The following is an 18,834-nucleotide window of genomic DNA, read 5'->3' as shown; positions in this document are numbered from 1 at the left end:
CACTTTAGGTTCAATTCTGCAGGAATGCTCTGAGATTGTGTGGAGTAGAATGGACGACTCAATTAATTCATATATATATATATATATATATATATATATATATATATGAAGAGTTCAGATGCAAAAGCCTCTAAGTGCCATCTGAAATTTTCTTCTAAAATGATCATTTTTATAAAGCTTGTATATTTAAGTTAAGTAATTTCACTTAAATGCCAATGAATAGGTAATTTGCATTGCCATTTAAGTGAAATTATTGAACTTAAATATACGAGCTAAATGATCATTCTAGAAGAAAATTTCAGATGGCACTTAGAGGCTTTTGCATCTGAACTCTTCATATATACACATACACAGTATCTCACAAAAGTGAGTACACCCCTCACATTTCAGCAAACATTTTAGTTTATCTTCTCAAGTGACAATACTATAGAAATGAAACTATATACTGTATATATTTTAGAGTAGTCAGTGTGCTGTCTGAATAGCAGTATAGATTTACTGTCCTATGAAAATAACTCAACATACAGCCATTATTGTCAAAATAGCTGGCAACAAAAGTATGTACACCCTGATGATAGCCTGATGAAGTCACATGTCCTATTCATCATGTTCATGTTTTTGTCTGCTTGACAGGACCACACAAATTTGTGCTTTGAGTACAATTCTCTCATACTGACCACTGGATGTTCAACATGGCACCTCATGGCACAGAACTCTCTAAGGATTTGAGAATTAGAATTGTTGCTATATAATGACCCCAAACACACCGCCAAGTTGACGACTGCCTTGCTGAGGAAGCTGAAGATGAAGGTGATGGAGTGGCCAAGTACGTCTCCAGACCTGAACCCTATTGAGCACCAGTGGGGCGTCCTCAAGTGGAAGGTGGAGAAGCACCATGTGTCTAACATCCAGCAGATCCGTGATGTCATTATGGAAGAGTGGAAGAGGATCCCAGCAACAACCTGTGCAGCTCTGGTGAAGTCCATGTCCAGGAGGATTAAGGCAGTGCTAGATAACAATGGCGCTCACACAAAATATTGACACTTTGGACACAGTTTTGACATGTTCACTTAGGGTGTACCCACTTTTGTTGCCAGCTATTTTGACAATAATGGCTGTATGCTGAGTTATTTTCAGAGGACAGTAAATCTATACTGCTATACAGGCAGCACACTGACAACTCTAAAATATATACAGGTTTCATTTCTATAGTATTGTCTCTTGAGAAGATATACTAAAATGTTTGCTGAAAAGTGAGGGGTGTACTCACTTTTGTGAGATACTGTATATATATATATGTAAATGTAAATGTACTTTATTTATATAGCACCTTACATCAGCCGATAGGTGAACCAAGGTGCTTTACAACAGATTAAACAACAATTTAAAACAACACACCGAAAAACCAGTACAGTAATAAATGAAGAAATAAAAAGTAAAGAAAAAATAGAATAAAGATAAATATAAAATATAAAAGTGCCACCACACTACTGGGTACTAAAAGCCATTTTGAAAAGATACGTTTTAAGTCTTGATTTAAAAAGGCCCAGGTCAGTAACGATACACATCTCACTTATATATATATATATATAATGTATATTTAAAAAAACTTTGATGTTAGATGCGATTAATCACAATTTATTACAGAAAAATGTGCAAATATTATTTTATTTTTTTTAATCGATAGAATACATGTATTCAATCTATTAGGAAAAAAAAAAACACAATTGCACATTTTTCTGTAATAAATTGTGATTAATCGCATCTAACATCAAAGTTTTTTAAATATACATTTTCATATTGTAATTTTGACATCCCTATTTATCCAAAAGAGAGGTTTTGTCAGATTTAGCTCACTTCTGGGGGCAAATAGCAATAGCCATGTAGAAACGCACACAACTGTCTTACCTGTACAGGTCCGATCATTTTATTCCTCCCTCCTGGCATCCCATCCTCTCTGATTGCTGAAAGTGAGATCAAAAAGATCTGTAAATAATTGCATACTAGCATTTTACAAATACTATTTCTGCAATATTCAGTATATATACTGTGCATAGATGATTATTTAATATTATTTACCGAAATGTGCACCGCACAGTTCAAAAAATATTATATCCCACATGTGTCATTATATTTTCCATTTGACAAATGTTTTCCGTTTGATCATCTCTGACTCATTACTCGATGGGACTTTAAAAATACAAGACACTTTTGCACAAAATTGAAAACATGTATATGTATGTAATATATGCATTAAACAGTATATACTGTGTAGTATGCAGTAAGCAAGTCACTAGTATTGCAAATCAAACATTGCCAGGAGGAAGTTGGTGGTTAGTAGAACAACACAGACCAACAGCTCCCTCTGATGCACACCACAGGCAAGTACACTCAACAGTGTGTACCATAGGCTAAAGTGTAGAAATGGTCAATTATCTATATGTATATGTGTGAGAGAGTTTAGCCCCAAGTATCAGAGAGGGACGGCATGCTCTGGATCAAGAAATTTGTTATCAGAACCATCTGAGCAACTCATGATTATACATGCAGCGGCGCAACCCAGATCTACAATCTGATTTCTGTGCGTTTTTTTCCTTCAGGCATGGTTAATCAAACCCTGATCTATATCACCTAATTTACATAGTGGTAAGATCAGATATTTGCCTTTAATGAAGCAGCATCAAAGAACAGACAGAGAGGGACAGTTAAGAGGTAAATAAACCTTGATGTTTTTGTGTTTATACAAAAGACGTGTTGCATAATTTGGGTGAAATTGTAATTCTGAATGGATACGCGTAAAAAAGGAGAGAGGGAAAGAAAAATAACAGGGGCAAAGAAAAAGATTAAAGGATGTTTAATAGAAAGGAAGTTTTAAAGATATGAAATCTTATAATATTCATAGCATCAAAGAATTAAACTAAAAATGATTCGTGGTTATTTTTACTTTGATTTGGATGATAAAGAACTTTCGGTGTTTCCTATTATTTTCATTGCATTAACTATTATGCATTAACTAAAATTAGCGGACAATGAGCAATACATTTGTTACAGTTTTTATTAATCTTTGTTAATGTTAGTTAATAAAAATACAGCTATTCATTGTTAGCTAATATTAGCTAAGGTCCATTAAACAATATTAACAGATACAACTTTTCATTTTAATAATGTATTAATAAATGTTGAAAACATTAACTAAGATAAATAAATGCTTTAGAATTATTTTTCATTGTTAGTTCATGTTAACTAACGTAGTTAACTATTGTTAACAAATGGAATCTTGATTTAAACAAGTTTCTCCCTGCATTTCTTAAGCACTTTGGATTTAATCTGCTGGTTTAAATCATCATTGTGTGTGTGTGTGTGTGTGTGTGTGTGTGTGTGTGTTCACCCTTGCGGTTCATTCCCATCTGAAGGCATTTCTGCAGTCTGCAGTACTGACAGCGGTTGCGTTGCTTGCGGGACATCTGGCAGTTCTTGTCCCTGTTGCAGCGGTAGATGCGCTTGTTGCAAATACTGCGTTTGAAGAAGCCCTTACACCCCTCACAGGAAATGATGCCATAGTGCAGTCCAGACGCCCGGTCACCACAGATCAGACACCAGCGCTCACCCCCGTCCTCTACAGGGAAAGAAAGAAAGAAAGAAATGTCATTTAATTGCATGCAAAATAAAGCGAGATGCCTCATTTTCTCATGTCCCCCGTATTCTTGATTTTAACATTTTCAGTGAAGTCCATAGTCATATCAGCTTTGTATAAAAACAATAAAAGTCTATGATATGTCCTAATTTTGATAGCTAGATCAATGTTTGTGTGACGTTTTCGCTATCTTTATGGGGACAAGATGTGTAGGACATCACAAATAATCTACCAAATAATATCTTAATTAAAATAAATAAATAAATAAAAAAAAAAGATACATGAATAATAAAATAAAATAAAAAAATGTAAAAAAAAAAATTTTGTTTTAATATATTACTGAAATAAAATAAATGTATTTTTATTTTATTATGAATAGTTTTTTTTTTACTAAAAATAATACATTTATTAATAATAAAATATGATAAATGTCAAATATAGAATTGTATTTTTATACATTATTAATAAGGTGAAATTAATTAAAATTTCATCAAATAAAATGGGAATAACTTATAAAATTCATATTTTTGTCTGATTAGCCATTCAAGACATATGAAATATGAACAGGAAGATAAGAATGACACACAGATGTCTCTGTGACGTCTGATAGTAGGTTAATCTGAGTTTATCGAGCTGTTGAAATCATTGCAATCTTAAACGTACACATTTTTTAAATAAAGTTCTAAAAGTTCTTATCTAAATCTCAGAGCAATAGAGAGGATTACGCAAACACATTGCCCGGCCGGCACATATGCGCATGCCAGGAATCTTCTGCAGTCTCACTGTGTGTTTGAAATGACTTACAGCATCATGCGGCGTGACCCAGATTTTACTACAAACCAAAGAGACAGAGAGCCGGCAGGAAGGGGGATGGGAAACATAGAAAGAAAGACAACTGAATGCAACATTCAATCTATATTTAAACAATAATCACACGGTATTACAGCTGGACTGATATTCAAACAAAAGAATATGTAAAATTCCATGCAGGGAACACATTGCAATGATTATTCAAATGAACCTGTGGAGAACCTGAAAAGAATCAGCTAAACTTGACAGATCTCTTCATTTCTCAGAGATGCTGGTGAACTGTAGAGGGAGCAGGTGAGCGCGGGGGTCACGGAGAGGTCTTCTAAAAGCCTGAACGTCGTAAACGCAAAGGAAAGCACTCAACCTAACCCTGAACTCCAGAGCCATTTTACAACCCTCAGGAAGGTTGTGTGTTGTAAGGGCACAGTATTGTTGAGGATTGGGTCAAACACAGGTCAAACTTTATAGCAAACGGGAACTATGGAACACACATTTTTAAAATTGAACGGGGTGACACACACACACACAGACACACACACACACACCCACTCACTCTCACTCACTGTAATGCACCCAATGTCTAAGTAAAAGATAAAAAAAATACCCCCAGGCATAATCATCATGCAACAAATCCCATCACATTCTGACAGGGACAGAATAAGGAAGAAACAGGAAGAAAAAAAAAAAAAGTGCTTCTCAATTGATAGGTCAGAAATCTCAGGTCTGGTCAGACCCTGACAGACATTTTCATTCAATGTTATTTTAGCAATTTTGCAGTTGGATCTGATTTTGCAGGTCACTGTGATTTTGCCAAGTACATTTTGACCCTGGAACAACATTTCTGTCCAAAAATTTAGTCCCAACCATATCCATACCCCTAAACCTATCCCTACCCATAAGTTATCCCTAAACTCAGAGGGAAATGACAGGTGAATAACACTGATGTAGAAGCACCTAATCCTGCTTTTAAGCCTAAACTTGACAAACTGTGAATTTGTCCCTCAAATCTGATTGGAATGTTGTTCCAGGATCAACAAAGATGTCGATTTTTCAGTATAAATTGCAGTGCGGGTCCTCGTCTTTTGGAAGTGCAGCAAAGTAGATTTGCTTTTGCAGCGCTGAAAACAGCATCTTCCTGATATGTCAACAACACAAACCAAACTCTTCCAGGCCTCAGCTACAACTGTAGTATTTGAGGGCGGGTCAACGTAGACCTGGTTTGCCGGCAGCCAATGAAGACTGGCATTATGCAATTTGTTACAAACCTCCGTAGGTTCGAGCAGGAAGTAAGACTGGAATTGCTGACGACTCGTTTCAGGCAGATCAGAATCGGTTCGTTATTTTGGGAGACAATAAATGAGGGATAATGTACAAACATCCAGCCGTTTGTTATCGCAGAATAAACCCCGACAGGGAGATCAGGACCACAATGCGAAGCAGAGTTTATTCTGCGATAACAATGTACATTATCCCACCTATTACAAGGCTACTTGCCACGCAAGTAAATAATTAGACATGAAATATTGTAGAAATATTGTATTAGCTCTTTAAATGCAAAGCTTCCGTGGAGAAAGCAGTTGCTATCAAGAAGCAAGTTCAAAATAGACGGATATTTAAGAAAGATGTACAGTCATACCACTTATTACACGGTATATCACCACATAAATAAGAGATATTGATTTGAAACGAAACTTCAAAATCTTACCTGTTTGTTATCTGATAATCCATTACAGTATACAAAAAAAATCGTTGAAAAATGGCATCAGCTGTGTTTGTATGAAACAAGAGAGCGAGTCTGTGATACCAGATGACAATTACATATCTGTACAAAAAACATTGATTTAAGTATTATTAGTTCACCAAACGCAAAACTTCCACAAGGAAAAAACTTTCCTAGCAAGCGTAAAGCACCAACTTTTTACCGGTTGTTATTGGGGAATAACGTACCGCTGGATGGCGCGATTGACCAATCAGAATCAAGCATTCCACAGAGCTGTGTAATATTTCTACTTTGATAGTCTTTGATCTTTGAAACATTGCAGATCTTTAACACTCACAAACAGCTATATTACACATATGCACACTGTTTCACATTCCATTTAAAAACATAGTAGGTAGTACACAGTGCATCCTACATACCGTATTTAGTAAGCTAGTACTCTACTCTGAACAAGCCTTTGATTCTGCTGATCAGAAGGAACAGGCATTTCACAGTCAGTGTGTGATGATGATGTTGGCTCATATAGTTCACTTCACAGCACCAGAGGAAACAGCAGGAGCAACAAATCCCTTGATTTCCCTACATCCCTGTGTCATTCTCACTCCATCTCTCTCTATCCCCCGTTCATGCTGTTCTAGATCTGTCAGTGTGTATTACCGCCACCTACATTCAGAAGCATTCTGTGTCTTGCTATCTCGTCCTAGCACTTTAGCTCATTTATATCACTCACGCATAACAAAACACTGAAAATACGGAAGTAATGGCTTTAGAGTAACTTGTTCAAATAAAATGGGCTTCATCAAGAAGATGTCTAATTAAATAAAAATAAACGCACAAACGAGGGTTAATCTTTAAACTGGTAAAAGAAGAATGTAAAAGCTGAAATGACTATGAAATCAGCTGTTATTTTATGTTATCATGATTTCAACCTTCAGTCTTTAAGTTTGTAGATTGAAGGTTCTGAAGATGATGATGTGGGGGATTCAAAATAGACAAATCAATGGCTAAACCACAAGCTAACCGTTGCGCATGCTAAACTTTTAGTACTAGTGATGCACTTATCTCAGCTAAAACAACATGAACATTACCCTTGTGAAAAAAGAAGTGCACTTAATTGTATTGAATGTGCACTTGTAGTGTACTTCCAATAATAAAAAAGTGTACTTTGTTGATGATAATATAACATTAAAGAAATAAAAGGTCACTTAAGTGTACTTAAAGAGAGTACACTTTCACGAGCATCTCCTTAAGTACACTTTTAAAAAGTGCACACTGATATAACGTCAAAATAAAGGTTTTACTTTACATTGTTTTAATAATCTTGTCATGCTTTTGAAAAATATTAACATATTGACTAACATACTAAAGCACATGTAAAGTACTTGATATTAATTTTAACTGTATGTAGTCTGTGTATTATTTGATATTACATTTAAAGTTCATATATTTAAATTGTACTAAATAAATAAGTACTCTTTTTAAAGCATGCTAAAGTGTACTTTTCCACAAGATAAAACGCTAAAGATTTACACTACAGATTCCTATTGCTGTAAATTTCATTTGACTTTACTTATCAGTCCTCTCTCGGATTGAGAGTTAGGAAGGGTTTAAACCTGCAGAAGAACCTGATGTGACCTGATCCAGCATCTAGATCATTGGTCTGTGAACCCCAGTCCAATCTGATGGGGTTTTAGATATGCCTGGTTAGTACACATGTTCCTACATAGTGCGTTGACCTAGTTGTGCGAGAGAATCACCATAGGCAAAGAGGATTGTGGGAAATGCACCCCGAGTGTTCAGAAAGATTAGACACACAAAATACTTTGTAGGTATTGGACAGGTGTGTGTTTTTGCTCCCAGCGGAAGGCAAAGCGTAACAAACCGCATGATTTAGCTGTATGAAAACTGCCCAGTGGCGAAATGTATCCATCTACCACATCTCCTCTTTCCTCTTTGATCATTATCTTTCATCAATTATTCCCAAGAGTCTCCCGCCCCCCCCAACATCTCTCTCTTTCTGTTTGTCTTTCTCTGTCTACGCAAATGAACTCAGCCACAGCCAATCAGAGAGCTCCAATTCAGAGCATCAGGATTCTCAGCCAATCAGAATCCGTCACTCAATGCACATGGACAAATTCGCAGCACATCATTTGGGTCATATATAGTTCATCTCAAATACGACGAACTCACAATGAGGATGTTAGCTCTGTAGTGACTCATCCAGCAGTGAATGTGCATGTTTGTTTACCACGGCAGCTTCATGATGCGAGCACGAGAGATTCCTCCAGAAAAGCAGGCATTCCTCCAGATAGCATTCAACTCTTCAACATCACAGGAGAGTCAAGGTAACTATGTTGAGGTAAGATTGGCTTATTCTTTCTCTTTTGATATATTTGTAGCTTTCTCCATCACTCTGTAAGTTCAGTTGCTCTTGTGTCTGATTCAGCTGGCTCAGCTTTATGCATTGTGACACTGACCCAGTTCTACTTGGATCCATTTTGCATATGCAAATGACTGGAATGCTAATTAGAATCAAATTATTATATTAAAAGAAAACAGTATGACACTTTTCTATATAGGATCTGAATGATTATCCATGTTTCAAATTCAAACTTAAAAAGAGATATATATATATATATATATATATATATATATATATATATATATATATATATATATATAATATATATATATATATATATATATAATGACTATTTTCAATTTACTATAATCATATTTCCACAGTATTTCAATGAATACTATGGTATGGTACATATCCTTATACCATGGTATTTAAAGGTTACTCCAAAGAATATCATGGTACAAATAAAAACATGTCAATATCACAGAATTTTCATATAAACCATGGTACTGATTTAACACTATTTTCATGTATCAAGTTATTTCAAAGAATACTGTGGTACATAATCAAATAACATACTAATACCATGGTACTTTCATACATACCATGCTACTGAATGATTATCATATCAATGTACCATGATAGTTTCTCAAACCTAATAAATGGCAGCAGCACAACTCCTTCACAGGATAATAGTATATAACTATTATTATTATATATATTTTTTTTATTTTACAAATGAAATAAACAATATTTTCAATCTCAGCCAAGGTAACAAAAATCAGACTGCTTATGAATTTGAATGAATACCACTAAAGACCATCATACAATAGCAGATGATTGCAACCACATACTTTCTCTAAATAATAACATATGCGTTCTCTCGGCATATAATACAATACTAATTATATGCTAAAACATCAGCATATATTACACAATCGCTCAGTGTGATCTGCCTGTTAGATGCTCTTCTTCATATTAAATTTAAACATTTAAACCAATTTTTAGCAACTTTTGCATATATTATTTTACTGTAAAAGACCCCATGTGGTGAAAATCATTAAAAATAAGAAAAGTTTTTAATGTTGTTTATATGTCTGTGTGGTGTTTTTAATATACTTTAAGACAAACCATGTGCAAATTCATAAGTCAACACCACTGCAGAGTATTTTCTCCTTAAAACTGTAATGTATCAAAGACAGTCTCAAAACCACAGCCTGTTTCCTGCAGTTACAAACATGTAACCAAATTAACCAATCCTGTCAAAGTGCAGGCGGGGCTTTTCCACAGTGAGCACAAGAACAACTTTAAGAAGGGACAGGAAAATTCGGGTGCATATAGCAATATAGTGGGTGAATTATGTCTATTACCATGTTATGATGAATTATGAGCCTTTCTCCACTGGCTTTATGTGATGTTCAAAGCATTTCTAAAGATGCTGATTTTCAGAAGGCAGCTGTCTGACTCTGAGATGGCGAACGGTAACATGGTTTGTGTAACAATACCAACACATTATTAGCTGTTTGATAAAGGCTAATCATATGAAATTAACGTTTACTACAGCTGAGCGAGTGGATCAGGAAGGATCCGAGCTAGTGTGAGTGAGTGAGTGGAGGCGGGGCTAATTTGCATATTCATGAACGTTCACGTTTACTAAATGAAGCAAGGGTGTACTGTAGAGTTACATTTAAGCTATTTTAAGGCATGAATAAATTATTTTCACAGGTTAAATTCTATTAAAAACTATTTTCACATTTAAATATGTCATTCTGATGATCAAATCAATGGATAAAAATGGACTGCAGGGGGACTTGAAGTATAAGATAAAGACCTTTACTGACAATTTTTCAGCTTGTTAAATTGAAATGGCAAATCTAGATAAGGTTCAGCATATTTCACATTGAGTTTTGGACATGCATATACACACCTGGTGCATTCTGGGAACATTCAACGCTGTCGGTGAGTTTGGATGCATAAGAAACCATCGACCGTTGGCTGTGCCCTGAGATTACCACATACTACACACGTCAACACTCTCTCCTAGCAAACAAACCGGCGCTTTCCTCATTATTACGGCTGCGATATACATTCATTGATGTCGTTGGGTTTAACATGCGAGCGACTCACTGACCAATGAGTGCAAACTGCAGGAGGAACACTGAAACAACGTCTGGTAAGACATTTCAGGCACTACATTCATGACCTTCAGACTTAAATACTGACAGACCTTTGCAGACAAAATAGTGACCTACAGATGTCAAATTAGCTGAGAACCTCTCAAACCTTCACTTGAACAAGCACAGGATGGTGTAAAATGTAAGGTAAGCAATGCTGCACTTTTGGTTTTTACAGCTCTGAATGGAAACGACACTGGACAAAATTGAGCTGAATAATGTCACTATTATCTTCGGTAGAGCTTCTTTACAGATGAAATTGAATTTGTTTCATAATCGTTTAAAAAAGGATTTTACAACATTAGCATTATTTTTTACAAGTATTTTCATTTTTATTAATGTGAAGCTGCTTTGAAACAATCTGTATTGTATAAAGAGCTATATAATTAAATGTGTATTGACTTGACTAGAACACTTGATTTTGATTGGTTAACCACAGCATTTAGTGGTGAAAAAGTTATATACACTGCCACTAAATTGTATAATTGACTGTTGCGTAAAATTATAACATTTGAAATGATTACATTTAATATAATATTAAATATAATTATTAGAATACCGTAAAATTAGAAACAATCCAAATCACCAAAATACTTTCAGCCAATCAGAGGCTTACAATTCCTGCTTGTTTACATGTTGTGCCTCATTGCTGACCTAACTTTGACTTCACAGACACAGGGAGTGAAGGTGATGTCACCAGTGTGTGTGTGTGTGTGTGTGTGTGTGCTTCTGAAGAGCTCTTCCGATGCTTTACAGCTTAATTGGTTTCTCACATAAATCAGCTGCTTTCTCTAACAATGTTCGACACTGACTTGTGCAGCTTAACAACAGCATGTATGCATGCATCACAGAAAGACTTGCTGGCAACATAAGATCAGAAGCTCCTGAACTAATTCTGACCTCTAAAAAGTGCACTTTTACCAGAGCTTTGGAGAACTCGGAAGAAAGAGCTCTGTGATGTACTCTACTGGTGAAGCTGAGTACTGCAGTCACATTTTACTCTGGAGGTTTGTTTGTTTTTGTCCAGAATGCAGAACTATAACTCTCTTAAAGGAGAACTCAATTTTAACATTGAGCTCATTTTTTTGTAAATTTGGAGTGCTGTCAGTACAGAGAACAACGACAAAAATCGGTATTGCCTACACCGTGTTATCCTCTTTTTAAAATGTGCACCCTGTTGACTTCAATGGGGCAAGTTTTAAACCTGCGTTTAGCCTGCTTTAACATCCTTGATTTGTCATTACAAGTGCACAGCCATGTGAGTGATTCCTTCAGAGTTAACACGGTGAATCTGACTGCAGTAGATGTGAAAGATATGAATAAAAATGAAGTTAATTCGGCCAGCGAAAATACCTGTATTTACTTCCTGTTTTCGGTCAAAGTCCATAGTAGTCGATTGTCGAGTTCACGCGCGTGATCATAGATACTAAACCTATGCGCGTGAACTCGACAATCGACTACTGTGGACTTCGATCGAAAACAGGAAGTAAATACAGGTATTTTCGCTGGCTGAATTAACATCACTTTTATTCATTTCTTTCACATCTACTGCAGTCAGATTCACTCGTGTTCACTCTGAAGGAATCACTCACATGACCTGTGCACTTGTAATGACACATCAAGGATGTTAAGAGGCTAAAAGCAGGTTTAAAACTTGCCCCATTGAAGTCAACAGGGTGCAAATTTTAAAAAGAGGATAACACGGTGTAGGCAACACCGATTTTTGTCGTTGTTCTCTGTACTGACAGCACTCCAAATTTACAAAAAAATGAGCTCAATGTTAAAATTGACCGGAGTTCTCCTTTAAATGCCTCTTTAAAGGCCCAACCCTATAATGTTCACTATTTATGGTCTGAAAATGTTTGAGACACAGAGCACAGAAATGAGTGTGCGATATAGCCAGTAGGTGGCAGCATGGAGATCATTGGCAGTTTCCTCACCTGTGTCATCTTGGAGGGAGTTCTCTTCATAAAAACCTGCAGATGAGGGAAAGAGTGAGAGAATATGAGGGGAAGAGAAAACACTGCTTTTAGAATGTGTTAATGAGCTACTTTATTCCTTTTATATAATTGTGTTGTTTTATTTCCACATCTATAGAGTGAAACCGCACCCGTCAACTTTTTCAGCAGCGTTGGTTCCGGAAGCTTCTTTCCCCATTCATTTCTAAAAAGTCTATGTTAAAGCGTTTTAAGCCATGAACCAAATCAACCAGCTATGAGGTGAATCACAACACTATTCAAACTGAAGCAAAAAAATATTTGAGAAAATCAGCCAAAAATAAAGCCATGAAGGTATATATGGTATAAAGACTGTGTAAACGACTTTGGTGATGGAAAGAACTAGCATTGTGAACAGCATAAGCGAGTTAAAAACAATGAAGAAATATAAAAGTACTCATTTAAAATGTAGATTATATAAAAACAATATATTTTGAGTTTATTGCAAAATATGCATATATAATCAAATATTGAAGTATTTTGAGAGTGTAGGGAGACAGACTCTATTACGTCATTCGCGGTGCTTAATGGGAGTGCATGCGGATTTAACAAGAGCTTTTGGTGCGTTTTTGCTTGTTTCGACTCTCTTGATTGGTGGAATTTTTGTGGGGTAATGATGTATATAGTATTCTATATAGAATTCTATATAGTAGGGAAGTATTCAATTTCAGATGCAGCGAGTGACTATCGTAACAGACAAAAACATTTTAAAAGGGTAAACTGACTTTAAATGGAGTATCTTGTATCTTCAAAAAAATGTAGTAAATGATCATGAAACTATTCCTTTAAATTCCTTCAATAAATATGCTTGCAGGAATTTCTGCCATTACCATCATCTTTTTCATGCTGTAAAGAATGTTAAAATGTTCTGCGATGGAAACACTTAAAGTTCATCTTACCACACAGAACATCAAGACAACTTTAAAACAATGCCTCTTCTCATTCCTAAAACAACACTTTCTCTATCTATCTTTCTCTCATACACACACCCATCTGCCCATTCCTCTCACTTCTGTCCCTCAGGACACGACCTCCGCGACCTCTTCAGAAACCGCCACGTGTGTGTGTGTATGAGTGTGATCTCTTGGGCTCGCTGGCAGCTGTGTATTTTTGATCTGCCACACGCAGCGCATCTCACACACACTCCAGCAATCCACGGCATATGGTGGACCAGAACACACAGGCTCCTTGAAGATAATCTAATATCTATGATGGCTGTAGGCCGTTGGTATTGAGCTACAGGAGCAAATACTCACCGTCTGCCTTCTATGCCACACACACACACACATTTCTCACTTCATCAGGCCAAGCTACAGTACTTAAATAGGCGATGTTAAACAGGTTACATTATTCAGGGATAGTTCTGTTCATTCTGGTGTTGGTAATACTGGTTCAGCAACTTGGGTTTTCAGTGATTTAAACACATGCAGTGGCTCCAAAAAGCACTTGGACGCTTCAGCCGTAATTAAAAATGTTTGAACGTCATTGCATTTGATGATAAAATATCAAACCAAGTGGCATTTGCATGACAACCAGAAATTACACATTACAATCTATTGGTTTATCATTAAAATACTTAAAAAAAAAAAAGAAAAAAAAAAAGAAATCATAATATACAGTGGTGGTCAAAATTGATGGCACTCCTGATAAATATGATAAAAAATGGCTGTAAAAAATAAATCTGCATTGTTTATCCTTTTGATCTTTCATTCAAAAAATTCACAAAAATCTAACCTTTCATTGAAGTAAAAGAATTGAAAGTGGGGGTAAATCACATTATAAAATAAATGTTTTTCTCCAAAACACGCTGGCCATAATTGTTGGCACCCTGTTATTAAATACTTTTTGCAACCTCCTTTTGCCAAGATAACAGCTCTGAGTTTTCTCCTATAATGCCTGATGAGTTTGGAGAACACCTGACAAGAGATCAGACACCATTCCTCCATACAGGATCTCTCCAGATCCTTCAGATTCACAAGTTCATGTTGGTGCTTCTCCTCTTCAGTTCAGCCCACTCATTTTCTATAGTGTTCAGTTTAGGGGACTGGGACGGTCATGGCAGAAGCATTTTGTGCTCAGTTGCCCATTTTTGTGTTGATTTTGATGTTTGTTTTGGATCGTTGTCCTGAAGGAACATCCAACCACGGCCCATTATAAGATTTCTAGCAGAGGCTGTCAGGTTTTGATTTTTTATCTGTTGGTATTTGCTAGAATCCATAATACCATGAATCTGAACAAGATGTCCAGGACCTCCAGCAAATAAATAGGCCCACAACATATAAGATCCAGCAGTATATTTAACCGTAGACATGGGGTACTTTTTATCCCTGTTTGCACCAAACACATCTGCTGGGTTTGCTGCCAAAAAGCCCTTTTTTTATTTCATCTGACCATAGAATCCGGTCCCTTTTGAAGATCCAGTCGTGTCTGACCACTGAATATGCTGGAGTTTGTTTTTGGAGGAGCGAGGAGGATTTTTCTTGAAACCCTCCCAAACAACATGTGGGGATGTAGGGGTTGTTTGATTTTTTTTTTTTAGGCTTTCTGACCCCCAAGACTCAGCTAATGCCTGCAATTCTCCATCTGTGATCCTTGAAGAGTCTTTGGCCACTCAAACTATCCTCCTCACCGTCCATTAAGACAATATAGACACACGTCCACTTCCTGGCAGATTCGTAACATCTTTAGTTGATTATGACTTCTTAATTATTGCCCTGATGGTCAAAATGGGGATTTTCAATTCTTTAGATATTTTCTTACAGCCACTTTCTATTTTGTGAAGCTCAACAATCTTTTGAAGCACATCAGAACTATATTCTTTGGTTTTCCTCATTGTGATGGATGATTAAGGGGATTTGGCCTTTGTGTTTCCTCATATTTAAACTCCTGTGAAACAAGAAGTCATAGCTGGACAATTTCATGTTCCTAATCACCCTGGTGTGCTAAAAAATTTAAATATTAATGGGAAAATACTTCAGAGATATTTTTCTCATAAAAAATTCTAGGGGTGCCAACATGGCCAGCGTATTTTGGAGAAAAACATTTATTTCATAATGTGATTTACCCCCCAATTTCAATTCTTTTACTTAAATGAAAGGTTTGATTTTTGCGAATTTTTTGAAGGAAAGATCAAAAGGATAAACAATGCAGATTTATTTTTTACAGCCATTTTTTATCATATTTACCAGGGGTGCCATCAATTTTGACCATGACTGTATCTATAATAGAAGAATTAAAAATATTTAGTACTTGATTCAATGAATTAAATTGAACGCAATTAAATTCATAATTTTTTTGTGTAATTTTAAAATTGACAAATACTTTTTGTGGCTTTGAATATTTTCGAAAATGACATTTTATTGACTTGACTAGCAATTATTTTAAATAAATAAATATATTTATATGAATATCAATAATTGTATATTTATATGTAATGAAAGCAACTGAAAATATTTTGAATAAATAAAAAATAGATATGCTGATATCAACATCAAATAAAAGTGTATTTTATCTAAAACAAGAATTTCATGATAGCAAATGAAAATGTTTTTATAAATAATAAATACATTAATATAAATGTTTATTTTTATTCACATAAAAATGTTAATGTCTTAATAAATGATAATACATATATGAAAATTAATATCAACAAATGTCTTTATTTACAATTTAAATGACGATTTAATGATAGCAAACGACATTTTTGCACTCTATCAATTGAATTACGTCGTTCCGGAGAATCAATTGAAAAGGCTGCTAGTTAAGAACTGCATTTTTACATTTTCAAAAAACATCCCTTAGTATGATTTATAAGCAGTTTTCTTCATGGGGTCCAAAAAATATCCCCATAAAGAACAAGATCGGATATAGCCATCTTTGTGGGGACATTTTGTCCTCATAACGTAGGGTTTACCAGGACACACACACACAGACAGGCAGCAATATACACAGGTATAGAGACACACACACACACACACACACACACACACACACACACACACACACACACACACACACACACACACACACACACACACACACACACACACACACACACACACACACACACACACACACCAACACCCCACCCCCAGCCTTCAGAAGAAAAGGATGAGGCTGCCCAGATGTCTTCTGTTCCACTTGGCTGATGGAAGGAAAGAGGGATCGGGAGGGGAGGTGTACAGATGTAGTAGTGATATGTAACCTGAATATCCATTTATTTTCCATTTTCCAGGGCTTCATCATTCAGATCCAAGGACATGAAATCCCAGCCAACCCCCCCGCGCCTCTGCTCATCACAATGTGTGTGCGCGCATTGCCATGTGTGGTAATCCACACTCAAAAAATACCTAAGCCTAAATTTAAGGCTTAGATTTGAATTGCATTCAAAATTTCCACCCATTTGGATAACACATTTTTAACATAAACAAAATTTTATGCGACGCATATTTGTCAGTGATGCGAAACAGGTACGATTTCTGCACTCAAAAAAATATCATGGCATAGTTTATTATTAGCTCTTTACATCTATTTGATGGTATTTAAACAATCATATTCTCAAAATGCATTTAATCAAATGGTTTAGAATCAGCATAAATCTTTTCATTAATCAGGAAACAGGCAGCATTTAATTAGTTAGTAATGAGATTGAAACCAATTGGATTTATTGATGATAAATATATAAAACACATTCAGTTTATTTTTGCTATATTACAGAAAACTTATCTGTTTCGTACCGGGTTCATTTATGTATGGCTGACAAATATGGATTATAGGGCTGGGCGATGTGGCCAAAAATATTATCACAATATTTTTTCTATATCCATTTACACAATATCAATATTGATCAATGAGAATTAACGTAAACATGTAAACTCCACAGAGTAGCTATCTTTTATTTAGGGCCACAAGAAATCCATTTTTTATTTTTATTTTTCCTACATTCTGTGTTTTCCTTTTTTTTGGGGGGGGGGGGGGGGGATTCTGTGTCTTATGATTTTTTTTATTTTATAATTATATATGCATTTTTAATTTTTGTTAAATAAGATGCGGCACAACAGAACTGCATGAATGTAAAACATGGATGAAAAATATCTTGGTTGTATGATATTCCTTAGAAATAATAATAATATTATTACTTTTAGAAGCACATTTTAGTATACAGTAGTGTTATATTTCTGTCATAATTTCTTGAAATTAAACCAAACTTTTATTTTGATGGTTTGTTGTGAAGATCTTTCAGTTTTATCTTTTACACGACAACGTTGTACTAAAAACGGAAAAGTTTTTCCTTTGCGTTTTTCGCGTGCAGACGATAACATTGTCAAAACGATAATCAAAACGCTGTATTATTCATGCCAGGCAAGTATAGTTAGCGATTTCACTTAAAGAAACACTACGCCTATAGCGACATGCACTGTCTGGCTGTAGTTTGTTCATGTTAAAACTGTAGCCCTAAGTATTTTGTAATGAGAAAAATAGTATAATAATTGTTTTCTTTCTTACTTTTACCATTTCATTGTTAAGCCCTTGTAATTAAAGGTTTTCAGCTGTTCATGAATATGTCTCGAATACTTGCAGTACTTTTTCCAAATTAAATTATGTGTGAGAATGCTTAAAATAGACATATATTAATAATTAGTGGTTAAGCTAATGCATCTATCACTACTGTAGCTTATGGGATGGCCTAGTGATTCAAAAAAAAAAAAAAAACCCTTAAAGGGATAGTTCACCCAAAAATGAGATTTCTTTCATTTATTAATGAACTTTTTGAAGCGTCACAGTGGTAGTTGCGAATGGCTGTCTTTGGAGGGACAGAAAGCTCTCAGGTTTAATCAAAACTACACACACATAAATGGGTGCATGAAGAACCTTTAACATCCATGGAACCTTTACATTCAACGAAAGGTTCTTTATGGAAATTCATTAGATTTTAAGATGTTCTTTAAAAAAAAAACATGGTTCTTCTACGGCATCGCTGCCAGAGCCTTTATTTTTAAGAGTGCTGAACATCTTTTTAGGATGTTTATGTTACGTTATCTATAAAAATTCAACCTAAAATGCAGAAAACCGATACAACAACATTAAAACGCAATTTTTTAAAATTGCACATAATATTGAAAAATTAATGAAAACAA

At 35.3% G+C, this 18,834-nt stretch overlaps 1 protein-coding gene across 2 annotated transcripts in view; it reads right to left on the bottom strand.

The window, feature by feature from the left end:
• Positions 1-18,834, bottom strand: part of nr6a1b (nuclear receptor subfamily 6, group A, member 1b) — a 30,746-nt gene that overhangs the window by 9,258 nt on the left and 2,654 nt on the right. Inside the window, exons 2-4 of one of the 2 annotated variants that reach the window (XM_079898510.1) lie at positions 12,641-12,676; positions 3,389-3,616; positions 1,909-1,964 (exon numbers count right to left, since the gene is read on the bottom strand). In XM_079898510.1, coding sequence (XP_079754636.1) covers positions 1,909-1,964; positions 3,389-3,616; positions 12,641-12,676 — 320 coding nt within the window. The remainder of the gene's footprint in view (positions 1-1,908; positions 1,965-3,388; positions 3,617-12,640; positions 12,677-18,834) is intronic. The other variant, XM_079898511.1, reaches the window with a different exon arrangement.

The sequence above is a fragment of the Squalius cephalus genome (genome assembly GCF_949319135.1).
Source record: "Squalius cephalus genome assembly, chromosome: 17".
Classification (NCBI taxonomy): Eukaryota; Metazoa; Chordata; class Actinopteri; order Cypriniformes; family Leuciscidae; genus Squalius; species Squalius cephalus.
The sequence above is the reverse complement of the archived record's forward strand: the minus strand, read 5'-3'. Positions and strand labels throughout refer to the sequence as shown.